This window comes from Lycorma delicatula, chromosome 1 (genome assembly GCF_047948215.1).
Source record: "Lycorma delicatula isolate Av1 chromosome 1, ASM4794821v1, whole genome shotgun sequence".
Lineage (NCBI taxonomy): Eukaryota > Metazoa > Arthropoda > Insecta > Hemiptera > Fulgoridae > Lycorma > Lycorma delicatula.
This window is the reverse complement of record NC_134455.1, coordinates 99612342-99638635: the sequence shown is the minus strand read 5'-3', so window position 1 is coordinate 99638635 and position 26294 is coordinate 99612342. Positions and strand designations below refer to the sequence as shown.

Below are 26294 nucleotides of genomic sequence, written 5' to 3'. Positions count from 1 at the left end.
AGAATAATAATAGAACAAATTATAGTTCCCATCAAGTAAAACCCCCCGTTTCATTTTATAATAAGACTTTTCTTTACCCAGTAAATCCAAAAATATGTATTAAACTGATACACGTGCCAGTATTGTATCATAAGAACTGATTGTTCAAACTTTCCTGCTGTTTGTCGAAACAGCAACGAGAAAAAACTGCTGGAAACTAAAGTTAAATGTTTTTATTAAAAAAATAACGTACTCGTAAGATAATTAACAATACAAAACATTTATTAATGTATTGTTTTAGCTTTAACATTTTAAAAAGTGCGTATAAAGTTAAAATTCTAAAGAAATTTTTAACTGCGTAAGAAAACTATTTAAAATATGTAAAATAACGAATTCCTACAACGCAGTTTATTTGTTTTATGAATAATCGCTCATTTCTTTTATCAAACAATTAAAGCTAGATAAGGAATAAGTATAAGTTATTCATTACGTAAAAAAATATATTATTTTATCACGATAACAAAAAATATAAATTTTTATAAAGTAACGCATAAGAAAAATTGTTGTAATATAAACCACACAAATCAAAATAAAAATTTAAAAATATTTTTCATAATTTATTAATAGAATAATATTTCACTACATTGTGGATTAAACATTCATTCAACAATTCGCCTACTACATAAAGTTTATTTTTTATTTCAATATAATTTTTATTAATTTTACATGAAACTTTTATGGAAAATTCCATCTTTAACTCTATGCAAAAAATGAAATTAAAACACATCCCGTCAAGTATTTTTAATGATTTATTTAATTTATATTAAATCAACTTAAAATATAACTTTATTCGACTACGCTAAGAGTTTTTTTAATGAATTACTAATTGTCACGTTTATCTTTTGATTTGAATAGTTCGAATTTAAAACATAATCGGTTTAGATGAGTTTTCCCAGTAACATCGCTTCAGTACCTTTTTTAACTTCAAGAAGATCTCTACATTAGAAATACACTCGCGGAAAAAAGGCTTTTTACTCAGATAATTTAGTTTGATCGTCATCCTGGGCATTTTAAATGGACCTAGAGCGACATGAAGTTAAAGAAAGCATAAATATTGGTCCAAGTAAATGTACACGAACTCTCATGCAATCTAGTTAGCAGAGGTGACAAAATCGTGCATCTACTCTCAGTCAGCTGAGAGTAGATGCCAAATGTTAGAATTATTTGTACCTAATTTTTTCCAATATTTATAACTTACATTGCTAAATGAAAATATATACAATAATTCTAGACATACTATAATACAAAAATTTACTTGGCCAAACAGCCCAATTGTTTCCAAGTAAGAGTATAATTTACTTTGAAATCTCTTTAGGCAAATCTCTTTCAGCACAATCGTGTCCCGTTTCCATCACTTGTTATTTATGTCTTATCTAAAGAGCAGTAGAGCAGTACTCAGTACCTAATTTCGGGGCACCTCTGAGAACGCGTATGGGTGCCACGGCCCACGGCACCTACTGTGGACACGCCTATGGTTTCTTGTAGAATAAAAGTGATCTAATACTGAAATAAAAAATAATCTTTACGTAGCAGACAAATTGTCAAATGAAAGTTTAATCCGCTATGTAGTGAATACATTATACTACTAATAAAGTATGAAAAATACTTGACAAGATGTGTTTTGATATTATTTTTATCATAGTGTTGTATTTAAAATACAACAAATTTCAATTCAGTGAATTGTAAATAACTCACAGAATTTTATGGAGCACCGTTAGCTCGAGGTAAAATTACTTGACCTCAGAAACATGGGTGAATACCATGTTGTTGTATGGGCTTTTGTAAATTTAAATAATATGGAAATACAGATATTAATGTAGCTGTTAACACTAAAATTTTTATATATACCTATATATTATTTGGAGCGCTACTCTATCATAGAGTCGATATATATACCTATCTCATATGTAATACATATATCATCTGATCAGCTGATCGTAGGACCACTCGAGAGTCTGAACTCTGAATATTTTTAGAGTAGTTACTATGGGACTTTGATGTGCTCCAATAAAAAATCAAGATTGCTAATCGGAAAACTGTTTTGCGCATAAGATTAAATTTTTATTCAGGATTCTTAAAAGCAATTCATATATCCAAAATCATTCTTATTTATTTAATAAAATAAATTTGAAGGTACAGAAGGTGTCGAAAAACCCTATTTAAAAATTAAAGAGGTAACATCGCCGCCTCTCTGTCATACTTGCAAAGGGGGCGCTAGCGACGCCTCTTGATAAAGTAATTATTTTAATGCGTTTATTTATTGCTATTAACTTGTTGAAAATGTTCATGTGTAAATGTCATAAGATAAATATGAGTAATGAATTAAATAATTAATTTAATCGGTTTTATTAAAACATTTTATAACATTTTTTTTTTTTTTCAATTATGAAGTAGATATATTCGAATTAATAAGAAGAATTCTTAACAACTATAATAAAATAATTTTTTTAAAATTAACAACCCCCAAAAACTGTTAATAATGATAAATGAAAAAAAGGTACCTATGATTTCTTTCTTTTTTGGTGGGAGGGGGTAATTTATGATAAAGCTTTATTACAAAATTATCATTATATGTTTAAATAAACCAAAAGAGTTTTAAAAATTCAAAAAATCGGTAGTTTTTAATTTTTTTCTATTTTCCTAACTCTAAAATCACCTTCCAAGAAATGTTTTTGATTTTATTACGTTTAAATAGAAGAAACTAAAAAAAATTTAATTGAAAAATGTACAAGAGATAAAAAGTTACCTAAGATCTCTTTTTTTGAGGTGGGGGTGAATTAAAATAAAATTTTATAATAATAATAATAATAATATTATTAAAGTTCATTATTAAAAGTTCAATAAACCAAAAAAAGTTTTAAAAAAATTAAAAGTCGATTTTAAAATTTTTATTGACCCCCTAGTGAGAGAGACAATGCAGCTTTAAGGAAAATTATCAGATAATGTATTATTTAATGACATTCAGTGTTTGTAATTCCCACTTCACATGGCGATAAATATTTCCTTGAAATGCTTAATGCAACATTACGACAATATTTTCGGTGTAGCCCAATGAAACCCCAAAGTGTTTTTTTGTCACTTGCGCTACTACTATGCCTAAAAAGATATAAAAAAATATTCTGTTACAAACATGCAACAAATAAAAAGATAACTTTTTTGATTTTTGTGGAAGGTGGAATTTTGGGGATAAATGTTTTAAAAAATGGCAAAATAAAAATGCACGTATCTGGTGAGCTTAATATAAAGTGGGATTATTTTTGAAAAATTTTGATAAAGTTGACCTCAAAAAACTATCTACCCCCACCCCCTGGAGATAAGGCTACCAAACATTTGACCAACAAATTGCCCCATAAACACAAATTTCTGTGCCAAATGTCATCAAAATCGGTTAATACAGTCAAACGTTATTTAGCTTCAAATACACGTACGTACGTACTTGTGTATGTTGTACAGACGAACATTATCTCCATCTTTTTATTTTTTTTGTCCCTAGGTCATGAAACGTCGAGAAATGCAAAAAACCTATATCCCATTTTTTTTAGTGATTACCATACTTTCCTTCTTGTAGCATAGATCTAGAGCTATGATGCCAGGAAAGTAAAAATTATAATTAAATTGTTTAAAATTAAATTAACTCCATAAGATATCGAATCGATTATTTTATTCAGAGCACTGCTTATTGTGAGAATATAAATTTCATACAAAAACGTACCATAAAATTTTAAATGTTGGAGTCAACATTGTCGTAATGTTGCATTAAGCATTTCAAGGAAATAATTATCGCCATGTGAAATGGGAATTACAAACACTGAATGTCATTAAATAATACATTACCTGATAATTTTTCTTAAAGTAATTTAAAGTACGAAGAAATTATTTTTATTATACGAAGTATCTTAATTAAAATAATAATAATAATTTTCCTTTTTTTAATGTCACCTACTCCACCCCTCACAATGATCCAATATCTGTCCTTAGGGACTGAAGATACCAGAAACCTAGTGGACAAGTGTAGAGGGGAAACAGCAAAATAGAACAGCAGGAGCCATAGTATACTGTAAGAGTTACATGAAAAATAATTAAGAAAGAAAATTTTATATAATTTAATTATTTTTTTTGTAACAAAAAATTACTATAACAGAAAAGTTTTGACAGACAAAATGCGTTTGTTTTACAAAATTAAAATTATTCCCTGGATGATACACCACCAAATCGGAAAATAAACTTTCATTGCTTAAATACAAGATATTTAGGTTATTTTCTTTCATTGATGCTATATTTCTGAAGGTTTTGATGCAGAATGCTATAAGGTATCTTGTCTTAAGACCTTTTGCAAATAAAAATAGATGCTGTCAATTTGGAATCGCTCTTCAACAATACTACCGGCTGTGTGAAGGAAAGAACTAAGGTTGGAAAGGATGGAACAACAACTCATAAAACCATGCTGATAAATGGAAATTTGGTGATATAAATGATTGTAAATGTAGATGAAAATAATTTTTTCTATGATTTTAGAGGAAGAACTGAGTACGGATATAAAATCAAGAACATCTTCTACAGTAACCCGTGGATAATCAAGATCACCACAACCAATAAAATCAATAGGCGGGATCTGAGAACTCGTATCCTCATTAAATTCCTGGTATACCGATTGAAAATGCTCTCAAAAATGAAGGCATAATTTTTTAGGGTCGGCCAAGCGTTTTTCATCCAGAAGTGGAGCAATTACCTGTCACAGACAGATGTATGACTGGCGATGTATTTCCAAAACCTATCAGGACGCATGCGAAGCCTCCTCACACTTTCTGACATAACCGTCTTTATTTCGCCTAAGAAATTTTAACTTGCTGTCGCAACTCAGAAAAGGTATTATAATCGATGAAGCACCGGTTTTCTAAAAACGTCGATGAGCTATCTTTTTCTTTCTTATCAACCCGATAAGTAGTGGGGAAAACCACGCAGGAAATATAGGAGACGCTCGCTTTCCAGCTAGAAAAGCTTTCTTTATAGTATCATCAAACATAGTGTAATGCACTCACGCCCTCATCCGAAGTGGGACTCAAAAGAACACCAGTTCAGTCATTAATAATTCGATATAAAAGATTAAATCGTCCCTTCTAAAATTAAGCTTAAGGAAGGATCGTCGTAACGCAGATACTTGAAATTTTTAATAATAACACTAAACGGCGGATGAAATTTGTCAAGTTGAACAAGTCCAACGAACAAGAAACTTCAACAAAACGATTAGATAAAATAAGGTCCAACTGATATTGCGAAATGTGACCGGGGAGTCAAAATCAAAAAAATCCCAAATTAACATTGTCTGATCAAGCTTATTGATCACGTCATTAAAGAAATTCTCTAACACAGGTGGCGACAATAACAGGCAAAATAATGATTACCGATGAGTGTACTCTTTCTCCCAGCACGCGGAATCCCACCTCAAACGGATGCAGGAACAAGCTCTAAATCACTTCTTCGAACATATGGATAAAGTTCTTAATAACAAGCAGAGAACCACCATCCCGTGAAATTGATGAAACTTCATAGTTACGATCGGCTCGAAATATCTTATACGACAGCGGAAAAAAGCAGAATTTTGATGGTAATCTGCAATAGAAGTTACGGTTATGGCCACAATACGATAATCAGATTCCAACAGTGAAGCATAGATTTTCTTGCATTTCGTGCGTAAGCCACGAATATTTTCCTTCAGTTTAGAAAAATCCATTACGAAGAAGAAATAGTCGCACCATCCTTCGCTGTACAATTTTTTAGAGCACCAAAAAATGGCGAAATCAAGACACCGTATGGCCGGAACTCAGAGTCATTAATCTTCCCAATCTCAGTACTCTTGACTTCAACATGAAAAAAATTATATGATGGAAAACATGTCCAAAGTTTCTTACATTTCAAATAACTAAGATCCAAACCCATCAGAAAATCCAGAATATCTCTTTAAGTGACCTCAGTATTAAACCGAGAAAAAAGTGCTCTTTCCTTGATTTTATATTTCGAGTCATAATCTGGCAAACAAGATCTGTCTTTGTTGAAAGTTTACCAAATAATACAAGCTAACTCGGAGATTTTCGCTTTCCAAGGAAAGCGATTTTAGATGCAACGACGCCTGATTTACCGTTTGCAGAATAAACACTTTTTATGATTCTTATTCAAAGCTGAGAGCTATGATAGGTCATTTTCAGAATTTGAACCGTTGTCAATTGCACAAGGAGGTGATAAAATATTGAAATTAGTATTATTATAGAGAGTATAGTTAGTACACTAACTATACTTGTAATAACAAGATAAGTGTTATTACAAGATATTACAAGATAAGTGAACATTATTATTAATGTGAGTATCGGATATAATAGAGTCATGATATACATGTTCATTCACGTCAGAAACAATAACACTTTCAATGAAATTGCCATCTCAGATATTACCAACTAAATAATATTAACATTTTTATTAGCACTATTAATTATACCAGTATCAGTGCTATTGACCAGCTTTTTACCTCGCTTACGCTTTTTCTTACTATTAACACAAGAATTAGCAACTAGTTCGTTAACAATACTGTTATATGATAGATCACAAAATTTGGTTAAAGTAGAATATTTCATGGAAACAGATGTAACGGAAGGTGAATATTTTATAAAATTGGTAAACTCAACGATCAGACCTTTCATATCGACATTCAGAGCGGAGACATGACAATTCCTCTTTAAATGTCACAAAATCATTAATCTTCGTAATCGTATAAGAGGCCTCCACGAGCAACTTATTTAAATCAAAATTTTCAGATCAGAGTAAAAACGTCTTCTTTGAGTTTTTCAGCGTTGGAATCAAGAAGTTTTTGTTGAAAGTTCTTTACTCAAATAAGGTTTGAGTATCTTTACTCAAATAATGTTCACTGACCATCTTCAAAAGTGACGATATACCTTCCTTCAGCGGTACAAATTCCCAATTAAGCATATTTTCATAAGCATGGTGTGTGACATGTTATAATTTGGAAACGGAAATATTTGAGCCAGATAGGTAATTAGAGGGTGGTGAAAGAAAATTAAAAACTTAAACAGATAGTAAACCTAGAAATTGTAATGTAGATGAATTAGAAGGGGATTTACATGGTACGATGCTATTTTAGCTAACAGAGGAGTTTGATTTAAGAAAAACGAATCCATTAACGACACCAACCTGTCTGAGAGAGGATCGATTACTATTTCTACACACAGGAGTGTCATCATCTACGTCTAGAGATAAATATTTATCACATTTGAACGAACCCGTGAAATAAACTGTGACCTCATTCTCAATCAGCTTAAGATAATGGACAGTGTGATAACGGTCGTCTCAGATAGCGTAGTAAAGAAACTTTTACTAGCCAAAAAATGACTTATTACAGATTGGGAAAACTGGATGAAAAATTAACGGACCTAACATTACCTAATAGTCAAAAAACTAAAACTAAGCTAAAGAGAATATCTATTCAAGGTGGAAGGTTCCTTGCTGGCCAACGAGGAAGCTGTTGATCACTTCTCGATAGTTACCGCAAGATCGAGGGAAAAACACTTCCCAACTACCTGAAAAAGGACAACAGGATGGAACCTTACGCGTGTGGTGACGCGCGGCTTTAGCCGTTTCCACGCACTAATGCAGCCAAAACCACGAAGGATTAGCTGACTGATCGTTTGTTTTCATTGCTGCATCCAACATCATATGGACCAAAGGGCAAGCCCAAGACCGTACTGAGCTGTGACACCATCTCACAGTCACGACAAGGTAGCCTTTTGCTTAAGACAAAAGCGACCGAACAATACGGCAAAGAAATCTGTAAAAAAGCAGTATATCAATACAAACAGGTAAACAATAGGAGAAGTACAGAACTGAGCATGAGCGCCGGGTGACAGACCGAGAAGTGATAAAGTAATAATAATAATGACGATAATATAATAATAATAATATCATCGAGAATAATTTTGAACAAAAGTTAATAGATAAAAATTTTTCAGCTGATAAAATAAGTGAAAAAGTTCTTTCATGAAGCAATATTTAACAGTTTTCTATGGGTAAGTTTGACTAAAAAATGATTAATTGAAATGGTTTTCAGTAATGCAGTCTAGATATTATTTCTATATCCTTAGACATAACGGAATTTCTCAAGACCCCGAAAAGATGGTCAAAAATACATTTTTGTTAACGATTTTTTTTTTTAAGTAATCAGAATAAAAAGTAGATTCTATCTAATTGTACATAATATTAAGATTGTACGAGTAAGTATAGTAAAACAAATCCCATAGAGAATAATGGAAAATGGTACATCAGAAAGAAATACAATAATTTTAATATAGGAAGCCCTAGGGATTGTTAGGGGTTATTTAACCTACCTTCTGGTAGGGCAAAATGATTTTTGTTCTGATACACGAAGAATAGGCTCGAGAGACGAATAAGAAGTGAAAAACAAAAACTTGGTAAAACAGACCAAATCTAATTCTTGTAAGGTATAAAAGATTAAAAAGTCAAGATTGGAAAACGAAGCATCCTTATATTTACCTTGAATTCTACGGGGCCGATTTCAATGATTTTGTGTTATCTGAAAAACTTTTTCCGATTATATTTTTTTTAAATTCTTAGTGTCGTTTTTTCCAGAAAACAGGAATAGCCTACCTAATTCCTTAACTTAAGAAAGAAGATGTAAAAATGGGACTTTTAATCGATTTCCCGATCCAGAGAACTGGATTATTTGTGTCAAAATCAAAAATAAGTGAAGTTTGTCACAGATATCCCTAAAAAGTACCTTGAACCGGTAAAGTTCGGCGCTCTCCTGTTCCTACTTAAAAAAGTAAACGCATTTCGTAATTTATATGCATCTACTTCTCTTTATAAATTAACTCCTATCATTTCAGCCAAGCCAATGCTACCTAGAAATAAAGTTGCACATCGTTTATTCATCTACTTTCGCTACTGAGACATTATATATGAAATCAGTTATTTTTAGGACTTTAATTTCCTCTTTTCTTCAACTATTTTACTTTTTGCACATAAGAAATAGTTCTTTTCAGAACGTTTTTATTTACAGTTTTACCCTTTTTCTTTATGTTGAATCATCAAAAGTGTTACGTTTGGGTATTGTAAAAGTTCAAATTGTCGATCAAAGCAAGGCAAATTGCTTCCTGATTCAGACAAAATCTTTAAAAAAAGGATTGTGCATAAAGAAATCTAAGCCTGTATGACTACTGTAAACCACTGTATAATATAAATAAAACACTCTAAGAAACAGTAAAAATGAAAAGAAATTTAAACAACAAAAAACTGAAAAGCCAAAAATAAAACTATAAAACAAAAAAAAATGGAAACATGAAAAGAAATTCGTCTCTTTCACTGGGAAGGATTGTCATCCTGCAAACCCTTCCACATTTTGACTGAAAAAAAATTACTAACAATTAGAGCCAGTTGTATTTTATTATGCAACAAGTTTTTTTGTTAGTAACCTGTGTGTAATTTAATCAGTCAATCCGTTCCTAAGATGTATACTTTTATTAACACAAAATGGCCGACAGAAGGGGTAAATAAAAGGAGTTAAACATTTGTCTACATTAATTTTTTGTTTATTTTGATATTCTGAATCAGTCCTTTAAGTTCGCCAACACCTTTCGAGACACTCCGTATAAACAATTTCTTTTTAATATTCAAATTATATGCATTTTGAAAATCTGTAAATAATGGTTTTGAAATAACCGTAGTCAATCAATTATGCACTCATCATTTGAGCATGCCCACTGCTGAAGGATAGTGTGTATAATTTCAGTGGTTTTAATCGTAGGATAAACATTACTTTGAAATATTTATCAACCTTTCTGATATGTTGATAGCATTTTTATAAAAAAAGCATTTAAAAAACATTCTTTCTAAAAGATAATTTAAAAATTTTTAATTTTCCAGACAAGTTTTACTTATTCAGTTTTAAGCAGTAAAAGCCGCATCAAAATTAAATATAAAAACAATTTTGTAATTTTGAAGAAACGATGAAAAGGCGATGACCATAAAATTACATAAATAGTGAAATACAGATAGTCGAAAACAATAAGAAAACGTTCAAAGGAAACCACTTTAACAAACGAAACAAAAACCATACCGATATAGGATAAGAATTAATCGTTTACAGAACTAAACATACAAAAATATTTAAAAAAATGTAAAATCAAGAAAATAAACGAAAAAATCAAATAAAATAGAAACAGAATAAACGATTTAATTGTATAAAGGACTCCCGCCAAAAATTAAAAATAATTGCAAAAATTAGAACAGAAGATTAAAAAAATATTTCCGCAAATTTAAAAAAAAAAAAAACATCGCTTTAAAACAAGATGACATGATCGCCTAGAAGAGCAAAATTTCTGAGTGTTATTTTGCAACTCTCACGCAATGTCGGGTAACGGCAATCAACAATTTCACAATGCACATAATCCGAATGAATAATCTGCTCCGCGAAGTGAGTACCGTCTTCAGTCTTAATCAAGATTTGTTTGAAGAAATTTGTTAAATACTAGTAGAGAAAATGTGAATGTATAAATGTATCAAAATTTAAGGAAGATAATGAGTTATACTACGGTAATGGTACTGAAATTAATACTAATACTACAGCGAGTAGCTTAGTGGTATAGTTATAATCACTTCCATAAGATGGTTTCACGAGCTCCGTACTTGGGTTATTCATTTCCAAAGGTACCATTAGATTTGAAAAACATGGTATAATATGAAAAATAATTAGGGATAAATTTAAAAAAAGTAATAAATAAAATAATTATATATATTGTAATGAGACCGGTGTAACGGATCCCTGTCAATTAAGAAGAAAGTAGTAAAAAAATAGAATAATTGGAGGAATCTACACAGGGGCTAAAATAAACCCTTTTAGTAAAGCTTCTTCATTACCCGTGAAGGTCCGTTTAACAATCGTCCTTTTTAATACTGCCCGCTGACACACCTTAACAGATGTTATTCCGCGAGAAGAATTACCGGATCAGGATAAGAATTTCATGGGAATATGTGAGTGCGGACGATCATTCCCACGCTTCAAGTTCGGTCCGGTCCTGCAGGTAAAGAGGAATAAATACTCCGGGGAAGACCAGTTAATAGTCAGTCTGCGAGGAGAGTCAGCGAGAGAGTTCAAAGCGAGGAGTTATGCGAGTTTCAAGCGAGAGTATTCTACGAGGAGGTCAGGGAAGGAGCAAATTTCTAGTACAAACAAGTTCGACGCGATTAAGGTGACGTCACGAGTAATTCCAATACATGAATACACAAAATGGTTCGGTAAGTTGCTGTTAAACTATAAGTGAAAGAGATAATGTACTAAATTTCATTCGTAAATTGTTAGGGTAGTTTTATTTGTTAAAAACAGCAAAGGTATTTGCAGTAAAATAACTTTATACTTGTCTTATCTTTCCTTCCCTTTTTTTTTTACATACAAGGCTGGTTATTAAAAGTGTTAAGATTAGCGGTCATGCTAATATATTTTGTCATTGGGACTGAATTCTGGTTTTCAATATTTAATTAACTGTAAATAAATCCTGAGGATTACTTTAGATTACTGTTATGTAATCACTGTTTTTTTATTATTATTGTGGTTGTGATTACTACGATTATTATTTTTTTATTATTGAAATTTATTTTTATTATTATTTGCTGCTGTCATTATTGTTATTATTTTATTATTAGTGCGGGTTGTTTATTATTATTATTATTGGTTTTTTTTTTTTGTTTTACTGATGTCTTAAACTAATAAATTGTAATTATATAAACATTTTAAATCATTAATCTCTCAATATCCTGATCGAGCAGCGAACATGCGACAATAAATATATAGACTTACAACTGCTTAGGTACGAACCGTGATGTATTAGGTGTGTTACAATGGAGACCATGATACCATGATATGGAAAAAGATTCTGGAGAAAAAATTTCTGTAGACCTAGAAAATTGGGTAAATAACGAAGAAATTAAAGAAAATTATTAAGTTCAGTTGTGCTCAATAAGTAGCAGCTCTAATAAAATACATGTAATTAGATTTTTAGTGAAAAGGTTTTCTATTGGATCCTGCAATAATTCAGTAATTCAAGAACGTGCAGGCTGCAAATTAAGCAGGCACAAATAATAAAGAGGCTGTGGAACTGAGTGAATAATGATTGAGAAATTGGAACGCTTACGAGTTGAGGTAGAGAAGATAAACGTAGGGATAACGTGCATCTTCCTAAATACAGCATGTAATTTTAATAGTCTGCAGTAAAAATACATTTTTTTCTTTATTTTTGCTTTAGAAATACAGAATCATTTATTATAATGACTTCTAATAAAGGTAAATAAATGAATCTTATTTTTCACAAATAGAGACATTTTAAATAACTGATGAGATAGTCTACTACCATGGACAGAAATCGGAAATTTCTTAGATAACTACTGGATTTTTTATTATACTGTCTAAAATTTAAAGTTACTATTTTAAATATTTTTTATTATAATTTTATAGTGACTACATTTTTATAGATTCTTCACTAATTCAATAATAGTTTTTTAAGTACTTATTTAAAAAGAAGGCAGTAATGATTACAATTAACCTAATGAACAATTAATTGTCAAACGAAATAAGATTGGGGAATCTAAATACTTAATTAGTGAAGTAATTGCTTATTTATGTTGAGCAATTACCTAACATTTAAAAAGGAAAATCATTGCTAATATATCTATTAAATTGGTTTTTAACTAAAACCTGCAGAAAATGAGGCGTATTTTTTAAATAAAACTGAATAATTTAAAAAAATAAACCGTACTTACTCGCGTAATTCATACAATAGTGTAATTCAAGCAACTGGATTTTTAAAAAAATGTTCAAAAATAAAATATTCAGTCAAATAAATATAATTTTCCCACTGACTATCACCCTTTTTTTTTAATTATAAACCTACATAAAATCCTATCCTCGCATAAATCACGCAACTATTTTTACATAAAAACTGTTGCTCAAAAAAGTGCATAAATTACACGAGTAAATACGGTATATACAGAGTGCTTATAAAAACATTTTCAAGAATTCAGAGGGTGGTCCCGGCACATCGAAATAAAGAAAAACATCTCATCTTAAGTCCGGAAACGCTTAGTTTACCAACTATCTGCCATCTTGAATTATTACCATAAATTTCTCAGGAATGATTAATCGTATCGAACTGAAATTTCGTAGGCTAGGGTACCTAGAGGTTTACTTGTATAAAAATAATGAACCTGATCTCTCTATCCATTTCAATATGGTGGCCATGTAAACTTTTTAATTGCTAATATCTTTGTAACCGCTGGGTTATTTAAATTTTAAGTTTACAAAAAGAGAATTTAAGCGTTTTTTTAATAATAAAATGACATTATTTATTTAAATTCGTTAATTAATAACAAAGTTACGGCAAAAATTCTTGAAGTGAGTTATTCTAGATTAAAAAACAGTTTTTATTTCCTCTCAGATAAAATTAAATAATTCGATAAAATCTCACAGGAATAATTTGATTAATGTTATCAAGTGAATAATTTAATAATATTGAAAATATTACAGTAAAATAGAATATTATTGAAATCATGAAAATATTATAACAATAAATAATAATAATAATATTGAAAAATAATTTGCATTAAAACAGATGTGTTGTAATTAACAAGTCATTGTTTTAAATGTAAATAAAAAGTAATATCTAGTTTGTCTTTTGCTAAACGTAGGTAAACTAAGCGTTACCGGACGTACATAAAATCTCTTTTTTATTTTGATGTGGATGACCATCAATGAATTCTTGAAACAGTTTTTATAAACAACCTGTATATTTTTAATCAATGTTTATTCTCTCACAGAATTTCAGAAAAAGTTAACTGATTTTTTTAAAAATAATTTTGTGATAAAAATGTGTTAGTTACTAAGTAACTTTTTGTACATATTGAACAATAATTTTCAGATTATTTTTTCAGGTTTAGCTTTTTCTAGACAAAATAAAGAAAAACTAAACAGGAGTATGTTTTTAAATTTTCTTTTTCATCAATTTTTTCTAATTTTCTCCCAATAATTAACTTAACCAATTAATTATTATCCTGATAAATACAATTGTTATTTTACTAGTTAAAAGTAATCAGTTAATTCAATTTTCATGTTGTCCCGTCATGTGTAACAAATCGTAAAATATATCTTTTGTATTTTACGATTACAAAGTTGCATATTTCTATGAAATTACATCAAGTAATTAATATATTTTTCCTGTTTTTTAAAAATCTATTTTCCCAATTATTTGAGTGCTTAGGAAGGTGGGATTTGTCAGTATTTTTACAGTTTATGTTATTACAGTTTACATCTATATACAATAGATTCTCTTTCCGTTTTTTTAGCCTCCGGGACCATCGTTAGCTAAAAAAGCTAGCTTCAGAGGATTAGATAAAGCGGTTTTAGTGGGTGAAAATGCCACGCCTGACCGAGATTCGAACCGGGGACCTCCGGAAGAAAGGACGAAACGCACTCGCACCACGGAAGCCGGCAGCAGTATATTCTGACCAGACTAGAGTACACTACTATACTACTAAAGCAATCTAGATCTAGATATCTACAGTAATCTGTGACAGAGTATGGTACTCGTGATATCTATCATAATATTCACTCATTTCGAATTTAAATATTTGTGACGCGGTGTTTATTATGTTTTCAGATGCATTGCATATCAATTATATTACCTGTACTTTGATTTATTAGTTTTCAAAAGAAAGTATCACATTTCTTTTAAAATCAGTTTGCCATAAATAAAGATGTTCTACACTTTCAATTGCATCTGTATTACGCTATTTATTATCACCATGTAGGAAAAACTATTACTATACAACTCCCGTTCACACACACACACACACACACACACACACACACACACACACACACACACACACACACACACACACACACACACACACACACACACACACACACACACACACACACACACCCATATTAAATCCGTATCTAGATCTTTTATCTGTACTCTATGTTAACAAGTGTTATTGTTTGCTTTATGATTTATTGACACAGAACCGTGATAAAGGTTGGTCGGATGTGTTAGTATATCACAGTCTTATTAAAAAGATGATAAAACCCATCCGCAACTTACATATCATAAAATTGTTTTATTTCAGCCGTCTCTCTTCCACGAATAATGGGGTCAGATTTTAGGAGACCCCCAATTAAAAATATTTCGTAATATTTGGTTTTTTAAAAAAAGGAAGATAATCATTTTACAAAAAAATTATTTTAATTATTATAAGATTCTAATTGTTTTTTGTTTGCTATAATGTATATATTATCTAATTTTTTTTTTAAATTAGTTAAAATAATAGAAACTTTTAAATAGTTTTCGATCAGTGCCATCACATTCGTTAATGTTTGTTCGTCTTCGATATTCTGATATCGGGTGCGTCTTAGGCTGTTGAGTGCAGCAATTATGCCAGGGCTTACAAGTATAGTACTCTCCTTTTTTTATTTACCTCCAGAACCACGGTGGTTCCGGAGGTTAAACATAAAAGTAGTACTGCAGAGGAAGTATCTGCAGTAATACTTTACGGTAAAGTATTACTGCAGAGGATGATATGTATGAATGTAAATGAAGCGTAGTCTTGTACATTCTAAGGTCAACCCTAAGCACAATCCTACAATCAAATGTCTTACCTTATTCGATTAAAGTATTTTATAAAAATACATTTTAACAAGAGAAAGTTTTAGTTTTAAAAATAGAGCTTATCTTTGAAATTTATAATTTCATATTAAACAGTTACGTGAATACGTAACTGTTACATATTAAACTGTATTACATATTAAACAGTACGTGAAATTATTTCACGTATTTTATATTATCTGAAAAAGTCTGCAATAACATTTTCCGGTTATATCCGCGCATGTTCACATCCCGGAAGATATCACTTCATATCCCGGAAGTGATGAAAACATTTAATAAGCCCCATCTAATAGTTTATTATTACATCTGAAAGTAAATAAAAAATAAAGATAATAAACACAGCTGAATTAAGAATTTGTTAGTTCCTAGAAATAATTCATTAATAAATATTTTTTTATCAAACCATTATGAACAAGGTTTAACGTGAGACGTAATAAAAAAAATATAATATTATTTTCTAAAGCACGAGTTCCGCTATAATAAAATTATTTTTATTAACAGTCATTAAAACTTTATTTTGGACAATTGTTTTCTTATTAAATAAAATAGAATATTACACTATATTGGGTAAGGGCAAAAAAAAGTTTTATATTAGGCAATTAATAAAGGATGTTTTAAGAACGTTTGAGTGTTTCAAACGGGCTTAAAATCCAATTCAGATTAAAAGTAATACACAATACGAGTTTTTGTTTAACTTTCTTTCAATATTTTTTATTTATTTTTTAATTGGAATTACATAAACGAAAATATAAAACCGTAATATATAGAATAAAACTGTCGGGAGTAGGAGTATTAGATTCAAAACATGAATGTAGAGGTAAAATTTTCCTGTCGATCAGACCAGGTGGAAAAGGCCCCTAAGCATACCTCAATTAACACACTTAAGGTCGAGAGCCTCACTACCATTCCCCCCTCATTATCAATTATGAGATATCCGGGTGGATCTTGTAAAATGGTCCACTGTATATTGATGTAAACGTGTCGTAGTCCCGTTTTTCGGTTGTAACTAGTTAAGTAATGAATTTATTGAAAAATGTTTCAAAAAAGTTGTATAACGTAAAATTTTACTAAAAAATTCCAGTAACGATTTTATCAAAATCAAAAATAAAGTTAAAATTATGTGTTACATCAGAAACAAAAAAAATTGTTTTTTATCTTATTAAATTTTTTGAATATTAAAAAAAAATAATAAAATTGAAGGTTAACACTCAATAAAGTACATATTTCTGGATAACTTTACAAAATTTAACATAAAAATATGTTTTTGTTAACTTTTTACATACATTTATTTATATTGTTATTTTCACGGTTTGATGCGCACTGATGCATTTTGCAAACATTAAAATCGCAAAACTGTCAAAAATTTAATTTTCTCTTTAATTTTCTTTAAAAATTTAAAATTTTCTCTTACTATTGCTATTGTTTAATATTTAATTTCGTAAAATTTTAGTAAGTTATGATTGGTTTTTTTGTATATAGTGAAAATCCCAAAATACGTTTATTGAAATATAATGATTTTAAAATTACTAATATTTAAAAAAACGACAACATGTTTTGCCAAGAAACTTTATTACATATATAATTAATTAATCATCTTAAGAATATATTCGCATAGTTGTGTTTCGATTTTTTGAATCTGGTTTTTATTTGCAGGCCTTTGATACTTGAAAATACTTAATTCAACCTGACAACATTATACTATAATATGGAACTCGTAGATGTAGCAAATTCTTTTAAATTTACCGAAAGTTATTCTTTTAGATATAATTTATCTATGGCATTTTGATCTTCTGCATTATCTATCGTGGATAAAAAGTTAAAGATATTTGTTTATCGCGCGCTCGTGTTGAAACTGTGTCGCCGGCTATCTCATACCTCTCCGCATAGGCAGATATAGTCGAACAGCGTTGTTGTTTATTGCGCTAGCTCGTTTATTTATAATGTGATCGTAATGCGTCTAACTGTTTTTGTGTAGAATTTTCCGCTCTATATTTTTACAAGAATGATTTTTTTCTGTAAGATGAATATTTAACGACCTACAATCAAAATAGTGAAAAAAAAAACCGAGGTTCTTAAATTTTATTTTTTTTATAATGACGAAACAGTATCGAGGCTCTGGACTTTTAGTAGGTTACTCTCAAGTAAACGTCTTACTAAAAGGATGCTCAGGGACTTTTTCCAACTATCTGATCAATAGGAAAATTTTGCTCTTGTATTTAATATTTGAATCTAATGCTCTTACTTTACTCATTCTGTTAATGTTATGAAATGAGTTACTATGTTTCATACTGTTATTATTGAGTTCTTAAGTTATTAAGCTTCAATCTTATCAAAAAATTTACAGCTAGCTAAATATAACGTTCCCACCGGATTGGTCTAGCGGTGAACGCATCTTCGCAAATCAGCTGATTTCGAATTCGAGAGTTTCAACGTTCAAATCCTAGTAAAGGCAGTTAATTTTATACGGATTTGAATACTAGATCGTGGATACTGGTGTTCTTTGGTGGTTGGGTTTCAATTAACCACACATCTCAGAAATGGTCAACCTGAGAATGTACAAGACTGCGCTTCACTTACCTCATACTTATCATCCTCATTCATCTTGAAGTAACACCTGACAGTGATTCCCAGAAGCTAAAACAAGGAAAAAATATAACGTAATTACGTAAAATAAACGAGTATTAAAGATTACATTACATCACAATGTTTGTAAACTGTTTTTAAATTATTGACAAAAATAGAACTATGGAAGTCTGAAACAAGTTTTTCCATTTATCTCATTCTGGTTCACATTATTCCATATCTGTGATAACTAGAAAACTAAAAATCCAAATTCTGGTGAATCAAGTCATAATAAAATATGAAGTATTTTTGAAATACATGAAATAAATTAAATTTATTAAAAGCTTTTATTTAACTCGTTTTAGAAATAATCAAATCTTGCAACTACTATATCTTTTGATCTATCGTATGAAAATCAATGAAATTTGGTACACGTACGTAACTTCGATGACAACACAGCACTACGGTGTCGGAATTTGATATGATCCACCCCACGCCCCCACGCGCTACCCCTACGCTAAATTCATGCATTTAGTTGAAAATTTTCATTTCTCATGAACTATCGTATGAAAATGATTGAAATTTGGTACACGTAGGTAACTTCGATGTGTAAAAATAAATATTTTTACTATTTTTTTAATCTTAAAAAAATATATAAAAAAAATTACAAAAATATATTTGATTAAATATAAAAAATTATTTTTTAAAAAAGCTTTTGTTTAACTAATATTAATATTAACATTAATAAAAAAAGGAAACAAATTAGAAAAACCCTCTAAAAAGTAAAAAATAAGAATTAAATCAAATTGTGAATTTTAAACAAAAAAAATTAATATATCAACAAATATAAAAATGCACTGAAAAGTAAAAAATAAATTATATAAATATCTAATAAATAACCAATAAATAAATTTAATAATTATATTAATTTAAAATTAAAAGTAATAAAAATATTTAGTTAAATAAAAGCGTGGTGCAGTTTTTATAACAATGTTTTCGAATAAATATTTATAGATATTTGCCGTGTTTTAAAATATATTTTTTTATTTAATGAGGTTGTTTTAATCAAGTTTTAATTCTTTGATGGTTCAAATTTGCACCGAGATGACCTTTAAGGGTTAATAAGATTAAAAATAAAAATTAAATTTAGAAATCTTGCACAAAGTTATTTACATTTTGACGGTAATCTGAAAAATTATTAATTATTATCATTATTATAATTGTAATCGTAATTGTGAATTCATTAAATAAAAACTCATAATTAATTAAAATGAAACTTTTAGCGGAAAGAGTGCGTTCAATTTGGCTTAGATTACAAGCAGAATTTTTAAGATGAACCTCAACTATGTGAGAACACGTACAAAGAAAGCGAGTGGGTGCATTTTCCCAGATTAATACTTGTAGCTAGTCAGTCTAAACTAGAGAGGTTCCAGCAGACCTTTCCGCCTCCTCGTGTCGTTATTGAAAATGAAAATGAAGATTAATTGTTGTAAAAATAAATGTTGTGTTGTTTTAAATAAATTATAAAAGCTGCGCCACGCTTTTATTTAACTAAATATTTTCATTACTTTTAATTTTAAAATTTAATAATTATTAAATTAATTTTATCGCTAATCATACAGCGAACAGTGGAATTTATTTACTAACAGACTTATAATTTCAGTTCATTAGGGAACGATGTATGAAAATGTTATAAAAGTCTTGCCTTCCGATTTTCGGTATTTAATTACTCTAATCGGAGGTGATAAGTATAAATTATCGGTTCAGCATCGGTTCGGTTAGTTTTAACCCATACCTTTTCATAGCAGCTATAGATTCGTACGCGATTCTCCTATTTCTTCTGAAAAATTGAGGGAGGTAAGAAATCGTTTAGCACCAGAGAGAGGTTTTCCATCGGTAGGAAATGTGCAATACTCAGGTAAGATAAATACACTGTGTAGTGCATATAATTTTTTCAGATATATACTGCAATGAACTTTAGAGAAAGAAGTTGCTAATTAAACACAAGGTCGTTTTACTTACATAATTAAAATAACTTTTAAACACATTTTTTTGTGATAAAACTTATTACAAATTTAAAATTTTAAATTGTTAATATAATAAAAAATCTCGCTTTGAATTTCTATGAATAATAATTTAACCTAATGTAATTAACCATTAAAAAAAACAATTTGTACGTAAGTTTATTGGTTTCTTAAAAATCAAAAAGTTTTTTGGTTTCCAAAAAACGACTATGATGTGCGATATCTAGTTTTATGATAATTAAGTGAACGTCGTAAAATGAACTAATCTAATTATATTTTTAATATAGATTTGAATTTGTGTAATTAATTTTAACAATATGATTAGTTTATGATATATAAAAACATTTAAAGAAAAAAAATTAAATAAAAATTAAATGATTCGTTATTCTACAAACGAATACTTTACAAATGTGTAAATCTTAATTTGTATCTTTTTGTCTATTAAATGAAATTTACAAAACCGAAAAAAAGGTTTTGAAATCACCATCATAATAATAACATTAAAAATATGGAAAGATATATACGGCATACATACTCGTGCGCGTGTCTGTATATATATATATCTTATCGCCGAATGGCTTCAACGGCACGTGGCACTTACTAACCTTATGGTAGCCCTGAAAAGGGCCGTTTTTGACGTCAAATGGCTTCGACGGCTCGTAAAACGTAACCTTGTGGTGGCCCTGAAAAGGGCCGTTTCTTGCATTATCTCTGAGAAGAGCTGTTGGGTCCGGAAGCTGGTCTCCGGCGAAATCGGGTAGTTGCGGCTCGTCCATTGAAGTCAGACCGGACTTTTCCTCAGCGGCAGTTGGGTCCCCACTACAGCATGGCAGTGGTGGTTCCCAGAGCCCAGCAGTGTCGGGTCGGCGTCGCCCGATCGTCCTTCGCCGGCGCGGCCGAGGCGGTTCTCCGCGAGCGATTCCACGCTGGGCCGGCTACCGCTGTTGAATCTGCCGGCCAGGGCGATTGAAGCCCGGCGAGCTGGAGCAGGAAGGTAGCGTCCGCGTCAAGCGGCTCCTTCGGCGGGCCGACCAGGCCTGCTGCTCAGGCGGGGATGTTGGCATCCGCCGGGAGGTCCCACGTTGAGGCGGCCAGGGAACTTCCGTCTTCTTCCATCATCTTCTTCTTGGTCTTCTCCAGGTGGTGATCGACTATGAATTCATATATTCACTCTCGTACACGCTCTTTTATCGGAGCTTGAGAGGGGTGGGGCTGCAGCGCCGCTACGGTGTGAGAACTGCGCGGTGGGAGTGATGCTTGTATCAGCGCGTACGTATACTGTCTGCCAGCTCACATCGTTGCTACCGAGTTCGCCTGCCGATATTAAATTTGGCATACATGTGGTAACAAGCTGTATAAATAAAATGTAAATGTTCGTTTGTTCAAAATCTTAAATCTCCAAACGTTCTTCACCGATTGCTTTGAAATTTTGACACAACGTTGCATTCGAATACGCGCGTTTTTACATACCTACTATTTATATATCTAAGATGTCACACCTGTGACAGGTAAAAAAATGCTTTTTTTGAAAAACAGCGCTATCTGTTAGACGTAAAAGCAACACACATTACACTAAATATTTTACGATTCCATTTCAGCGTTTCCGATATGTGTGTCCACAATAGACTAAAAAAACTACTGGACCGATTTTCGGCGGGGGAAAAGGGAGAAAGGGAAAAATTGGAAAAGGGAAACAGGAAAAATCGGAAAAGGGAATGCGATAGAGAGAGATAGTCTAAAGAAAAATCATATAGCGTGTTTTATTCCGCGTATACATTAGGTTGCGTTCAATAGATATTCACCACAAACTACTAAAATTAATGCAATAAGTAATCTATTTATCATGCAAAATAAATTCATATTGCATAATGACACTTTGGACGTTCTACAATTCTTTCTTTTTTTGTAGCCGTATATGGTATTTGTAATGGACGTTCTTGATATATTCTGTTGTAGATTCGTGTATATAAATTAACAATTAATATAATCCACCTTACCAGCACGTTGATACGTTCTCTAGATCTTTCGGCTTACTTGAAAGCCATCATCAGGAAATTAAATTAACTCATTAAAGTCAAAGTTTAAAAATCATAGTAAAAACAGTCATGAATGTCCCGGTCCTACTAGTATACTGTGTAGGAGTATAGTTGTAGAGTATGTATATGGATACTAGAATGACCGGGACAAACATGACCGGTTTTTAAATTTTAACTACGATTTTTAAACTTTGACTTGAATGCATTAATTTTAACTCCTGACGATGGCTTCCAAGTAGGCCGAAAGATCTAGAGAACGTATTAACGTGTTGGTAAGGTGAATTATATTAATTGTTAATTTATTTATTTAGCATATCCGCGATACCATGTTTGAGAAATTAATTCGTGTATGTCGCAGGCGAATTCAAAAATCAGACTTATTGCAACGCGCCCGGCTAATTGGAAAATGAAATATAATATATTTGCATTATTATTTTTAATTTTAAATTATACATATAATCTACCAAACTTACCCTTTCTTTGTTTTTTTTTCTTTTTCCTGTTTAGCCTCCGATAATTACCGTTCAGATAATACTTCACAGGATGAATGAGGATGATATGTATGAGTGTAAATGAAGTGTAGTTTTGTACAGTCTCACTTCGACCATTCCTGAGATGTGTGGTTAATTGAAACCCAACCACCAAAGAACACCGGTATCCGCAATCTAGTATTCAAATCCGTGTAAAAATAACTTACTAGGACTTGAACGGTGGAACTCTCGACTTCCAAATCAGCTGATTTGGGAAGATGCGTTCAGCATAGACCAACCCGGTGGTTGGTCTATGACCAACCAAACTTACCCTACGCTCGCTAACTAGCGAGTGAAGGTTAAGTATGATTAGATTATATTTATAATTTCCAATTAATCAGGCGGACTGCAATAAGCTTGATTTTTCAATTCTCCTACGATATACACATCGAGGAGCATCAAAGTCGAGCTGGACATAATTAGATTAATATCAGAAAAATCTTCCTTCTTCTGTACCAGTCTAGTCAGTTGTACTAATTAAAAAATGTAAAAACAAGTTTTTAAGGATAATATGCTTTAAAATCCTATTCTTAATACCTTTAACTACTTCTACAACCATACTACACTTATAAGTATGATATATGCATCATTTTAAATAATACTGAATTGTTATTATAAATTACGTTTGATTAATAATAATGGTTATTTTATCGATTTTAAAATGTAATTAATTTTTGAATTACTTAGACTCTTTATTACTTGATAAAATGCGTTTTACCATTCGTTCAATAACAAAATATCTATTTTGATTTTCAAATTTAATATTAAATACAAACAACATTAACTTTTATGAACTGTCAAAGGACTTTTTTTATATTTATTTTGTGTTTGTGTTTCTTTAACATGGATTTTTCCTTTCTGACGTTAAATATATCACAGTGAAAGAACTAAACGTTTACGTCTCTGTGAATAAAATTAAGGAATGCTGTTAAATTGGTTTTAACAAAGTAATTATATTCTGCAATTAGGACAAAATTACGTTATTTAACTAATTACTTTTCATGAAAGTGCATCAGAGTAATGTTTTTCAAAAAAAATTATTTATTATAATTTACTACGTAATTCATAAATTATTTTATCGATAAAGTTTTCATTAAAACAAAAGTTATTCCGACCGAAAGTTGTTTCATAAGTACAAAATTTATCGATAAGTTATACTATTTTAGGGTATCTGGTTAAAATAATAGGAAACGTAGAAGGTGATGTAATTGGAACTCCGGATTCTCCCCCCTCCCACCACCGTCACATAATCGATAAAAAATAACCCAAAGATAATTGTGAAATTGTATTTCCCAAGTAATTAACAGAATTTATTTACTTTTTAAGGAACCGATAAACTTACGCACAAAATGTTCTTGTAAAGATTACGTATATCAAAAGTTACTGGAAAAATAAAAAAAACTTTGGGTTATACTCTATAATAATTTTAATTTTCTCATAAGATTCTTCCCAAAATGTGTTTAAAAATTCTTTTAATTATGAAGGTAAAACGACCTTGAGTTTAATTAAAAAATACTTATTGGAAGGTACTAATAAGTTATAAGTTAGCTGACCATAACCAATATCATGGAGTTAGACATAATACTGAGATCAACTGTGCGTTCTTCGGTTGTTAGATTTCAATTAACCACAGATCACAGGAATGGTCGACCTGAGACTGCACAAGACTACACTTCACTTACACTCATACACATCATCCTCTGAAGTAATATCTAACAGTGATTCCCAGAGGCTAAACAGGGAAAAAAGAAAGATAAAAAAGACTAATGTTCTTAGAAGCGCAGTAAGTTGTTTATAAAGCGTTAAATGAAAAGAATAAACTTATTTATTTTCATGTATCTAAAAAGTAGTTTATATTAGATAGATTTCATAAGAAAGCTACCTGCTACCTACTGCAATGGGTACCATCATTCGACTTCCGGAAAATTTCGACATGTCTTTGCAGTTCACAGCCCCCAGACCCCAAAACCACCATCAGTTCAAAAATTTATATATATATTTATTTATTTCACTTTCTTGTGGACACGATAACTACAGTAATTTTGCACCAATAACTTTCAAATTGTACATAAAATATAACGACCCAAAATCTCAGTCGAGTTCGTTAATGGGGAAAAAATGATTACATGGGTGAGGAAGTAGGGGGGCTTTTTCGAAAAAAAACAAAATATCGCTATAACTTTCTTATTAAGTAAAATATCGAATTCGTTTAAACATCTTACTATTCTTTGAATAAGGGCCTAAAACCTAGTAGGGGATAAAAAAGAACCTTCTCCTTCCTGCGTGCCGAGAGGGATTTTTTTATGATTTTTGAGTTACCAGTGGGATTTTTTGTTTTCCAGTTATCACAGATATAATGTAATGTAAACCAGAATGTGGTAAATGAAAAGAGTTTGTCTCAGGCTTTAAACATAGTTTTATTTTACGTTAAGTTTTCTCAATATGCACCGTTGATGTATTATATATAATATATAAAGTTCAGCTTACCAACATATAATATTTTTTTTTAAATTACATTTGTTCTTAATTTTATTGTATTCTTTTAACATATTTTATAAGAATTTAACTAATAAGTAGGTGAGTTAATGTACGCAATTTATAAGAGGTCTCATGGGCATGTCAGTTTATGAATTTTTGGTTAGCTGGACTTATTTTTTATATTATATAGTTTTATTTTCATAAATAATTTAAAAATAGTTTACAAACATTGTGATATAACTGCAATTTTTAATATTTGTTTATTTTACATAATTACGTTATACTCGTATTTAGCAAACTGTAAATTTGTTGATATGATTGAAACTTAAGAACTTAATAATAACAGTTTCAAGCTTACTAAGCGATTTCATAAGAACGTTAACAGAACGAGGATTTTATTCTATAAATTAAGGTTTAATTTTTTTGTTTATAAAATTCCAATAATTTAAAAAACAACCAAAACAAAGTTAAAGAAAAACTCATGCTATATATAAATTTTAATCCGAAATCGATTTTAAGCCCGTGTAAACGCTCTAAAATCTTTTTAAAACATACTTTATTAATTGCCTAATATAAAACATTTTCTTTTTATTCTTACCAATGTGAGTTGTCAAATTTCAAACTCTTCAGAAAATATGTAGCATATCATGTTTAGTTTAAAATGTTATTTTATTTAATAAATTGCTTTCGAAAAAAGAAGTTTTAATGACTGTTAATAAATATAATTCTATTATAATTGAACTCGCTCTTTAGAAAATAAAATAAGATTTATTTTAATTAGTGCAGCCTTTAAGGGGTTATAGAATGAATTTTAAATTAAAATTAAATTTTTCAATATTTTGTGAAAACTGTTTGAATATATCCTCCAAAAAAAAACTCCGTGTAAAA

General features: G+C 30.3%; 1 protein-coding gene across 6 annotated transcripts in view; it reads right to left on the bottom strand.

The window, feature by feature from the left end:
- Window positions 1-26294, bottom strand: part of LOC142320413 (putative transporter YutK) — a 131998-nt gene that overhangs the window by 92564 nt on the left and 13140 nt on the right. For 2 of the 6 annotated variants that reach the window (XM_075358137.1, XM_075358146.1), the window contains exon 2: window positions 18354-18410. The exons of 2 other annotated variants lie outside the window; for them this stretch is intronic. In XM_075358137.1, the coding sequence (XP_075214252.1) occupies window positions 18354-18377 (24 nt within the window). In that variant the 5' untranslated portion in view covers window positions 18378-18410. The remainder of the gene's footprint in view (window positions 1-18353; window positions 18411-26294) is intronic. 2 more of the 6 variants (XM_075358173.1, XM_075358128.1) reach the window with 1 other exon arrangement.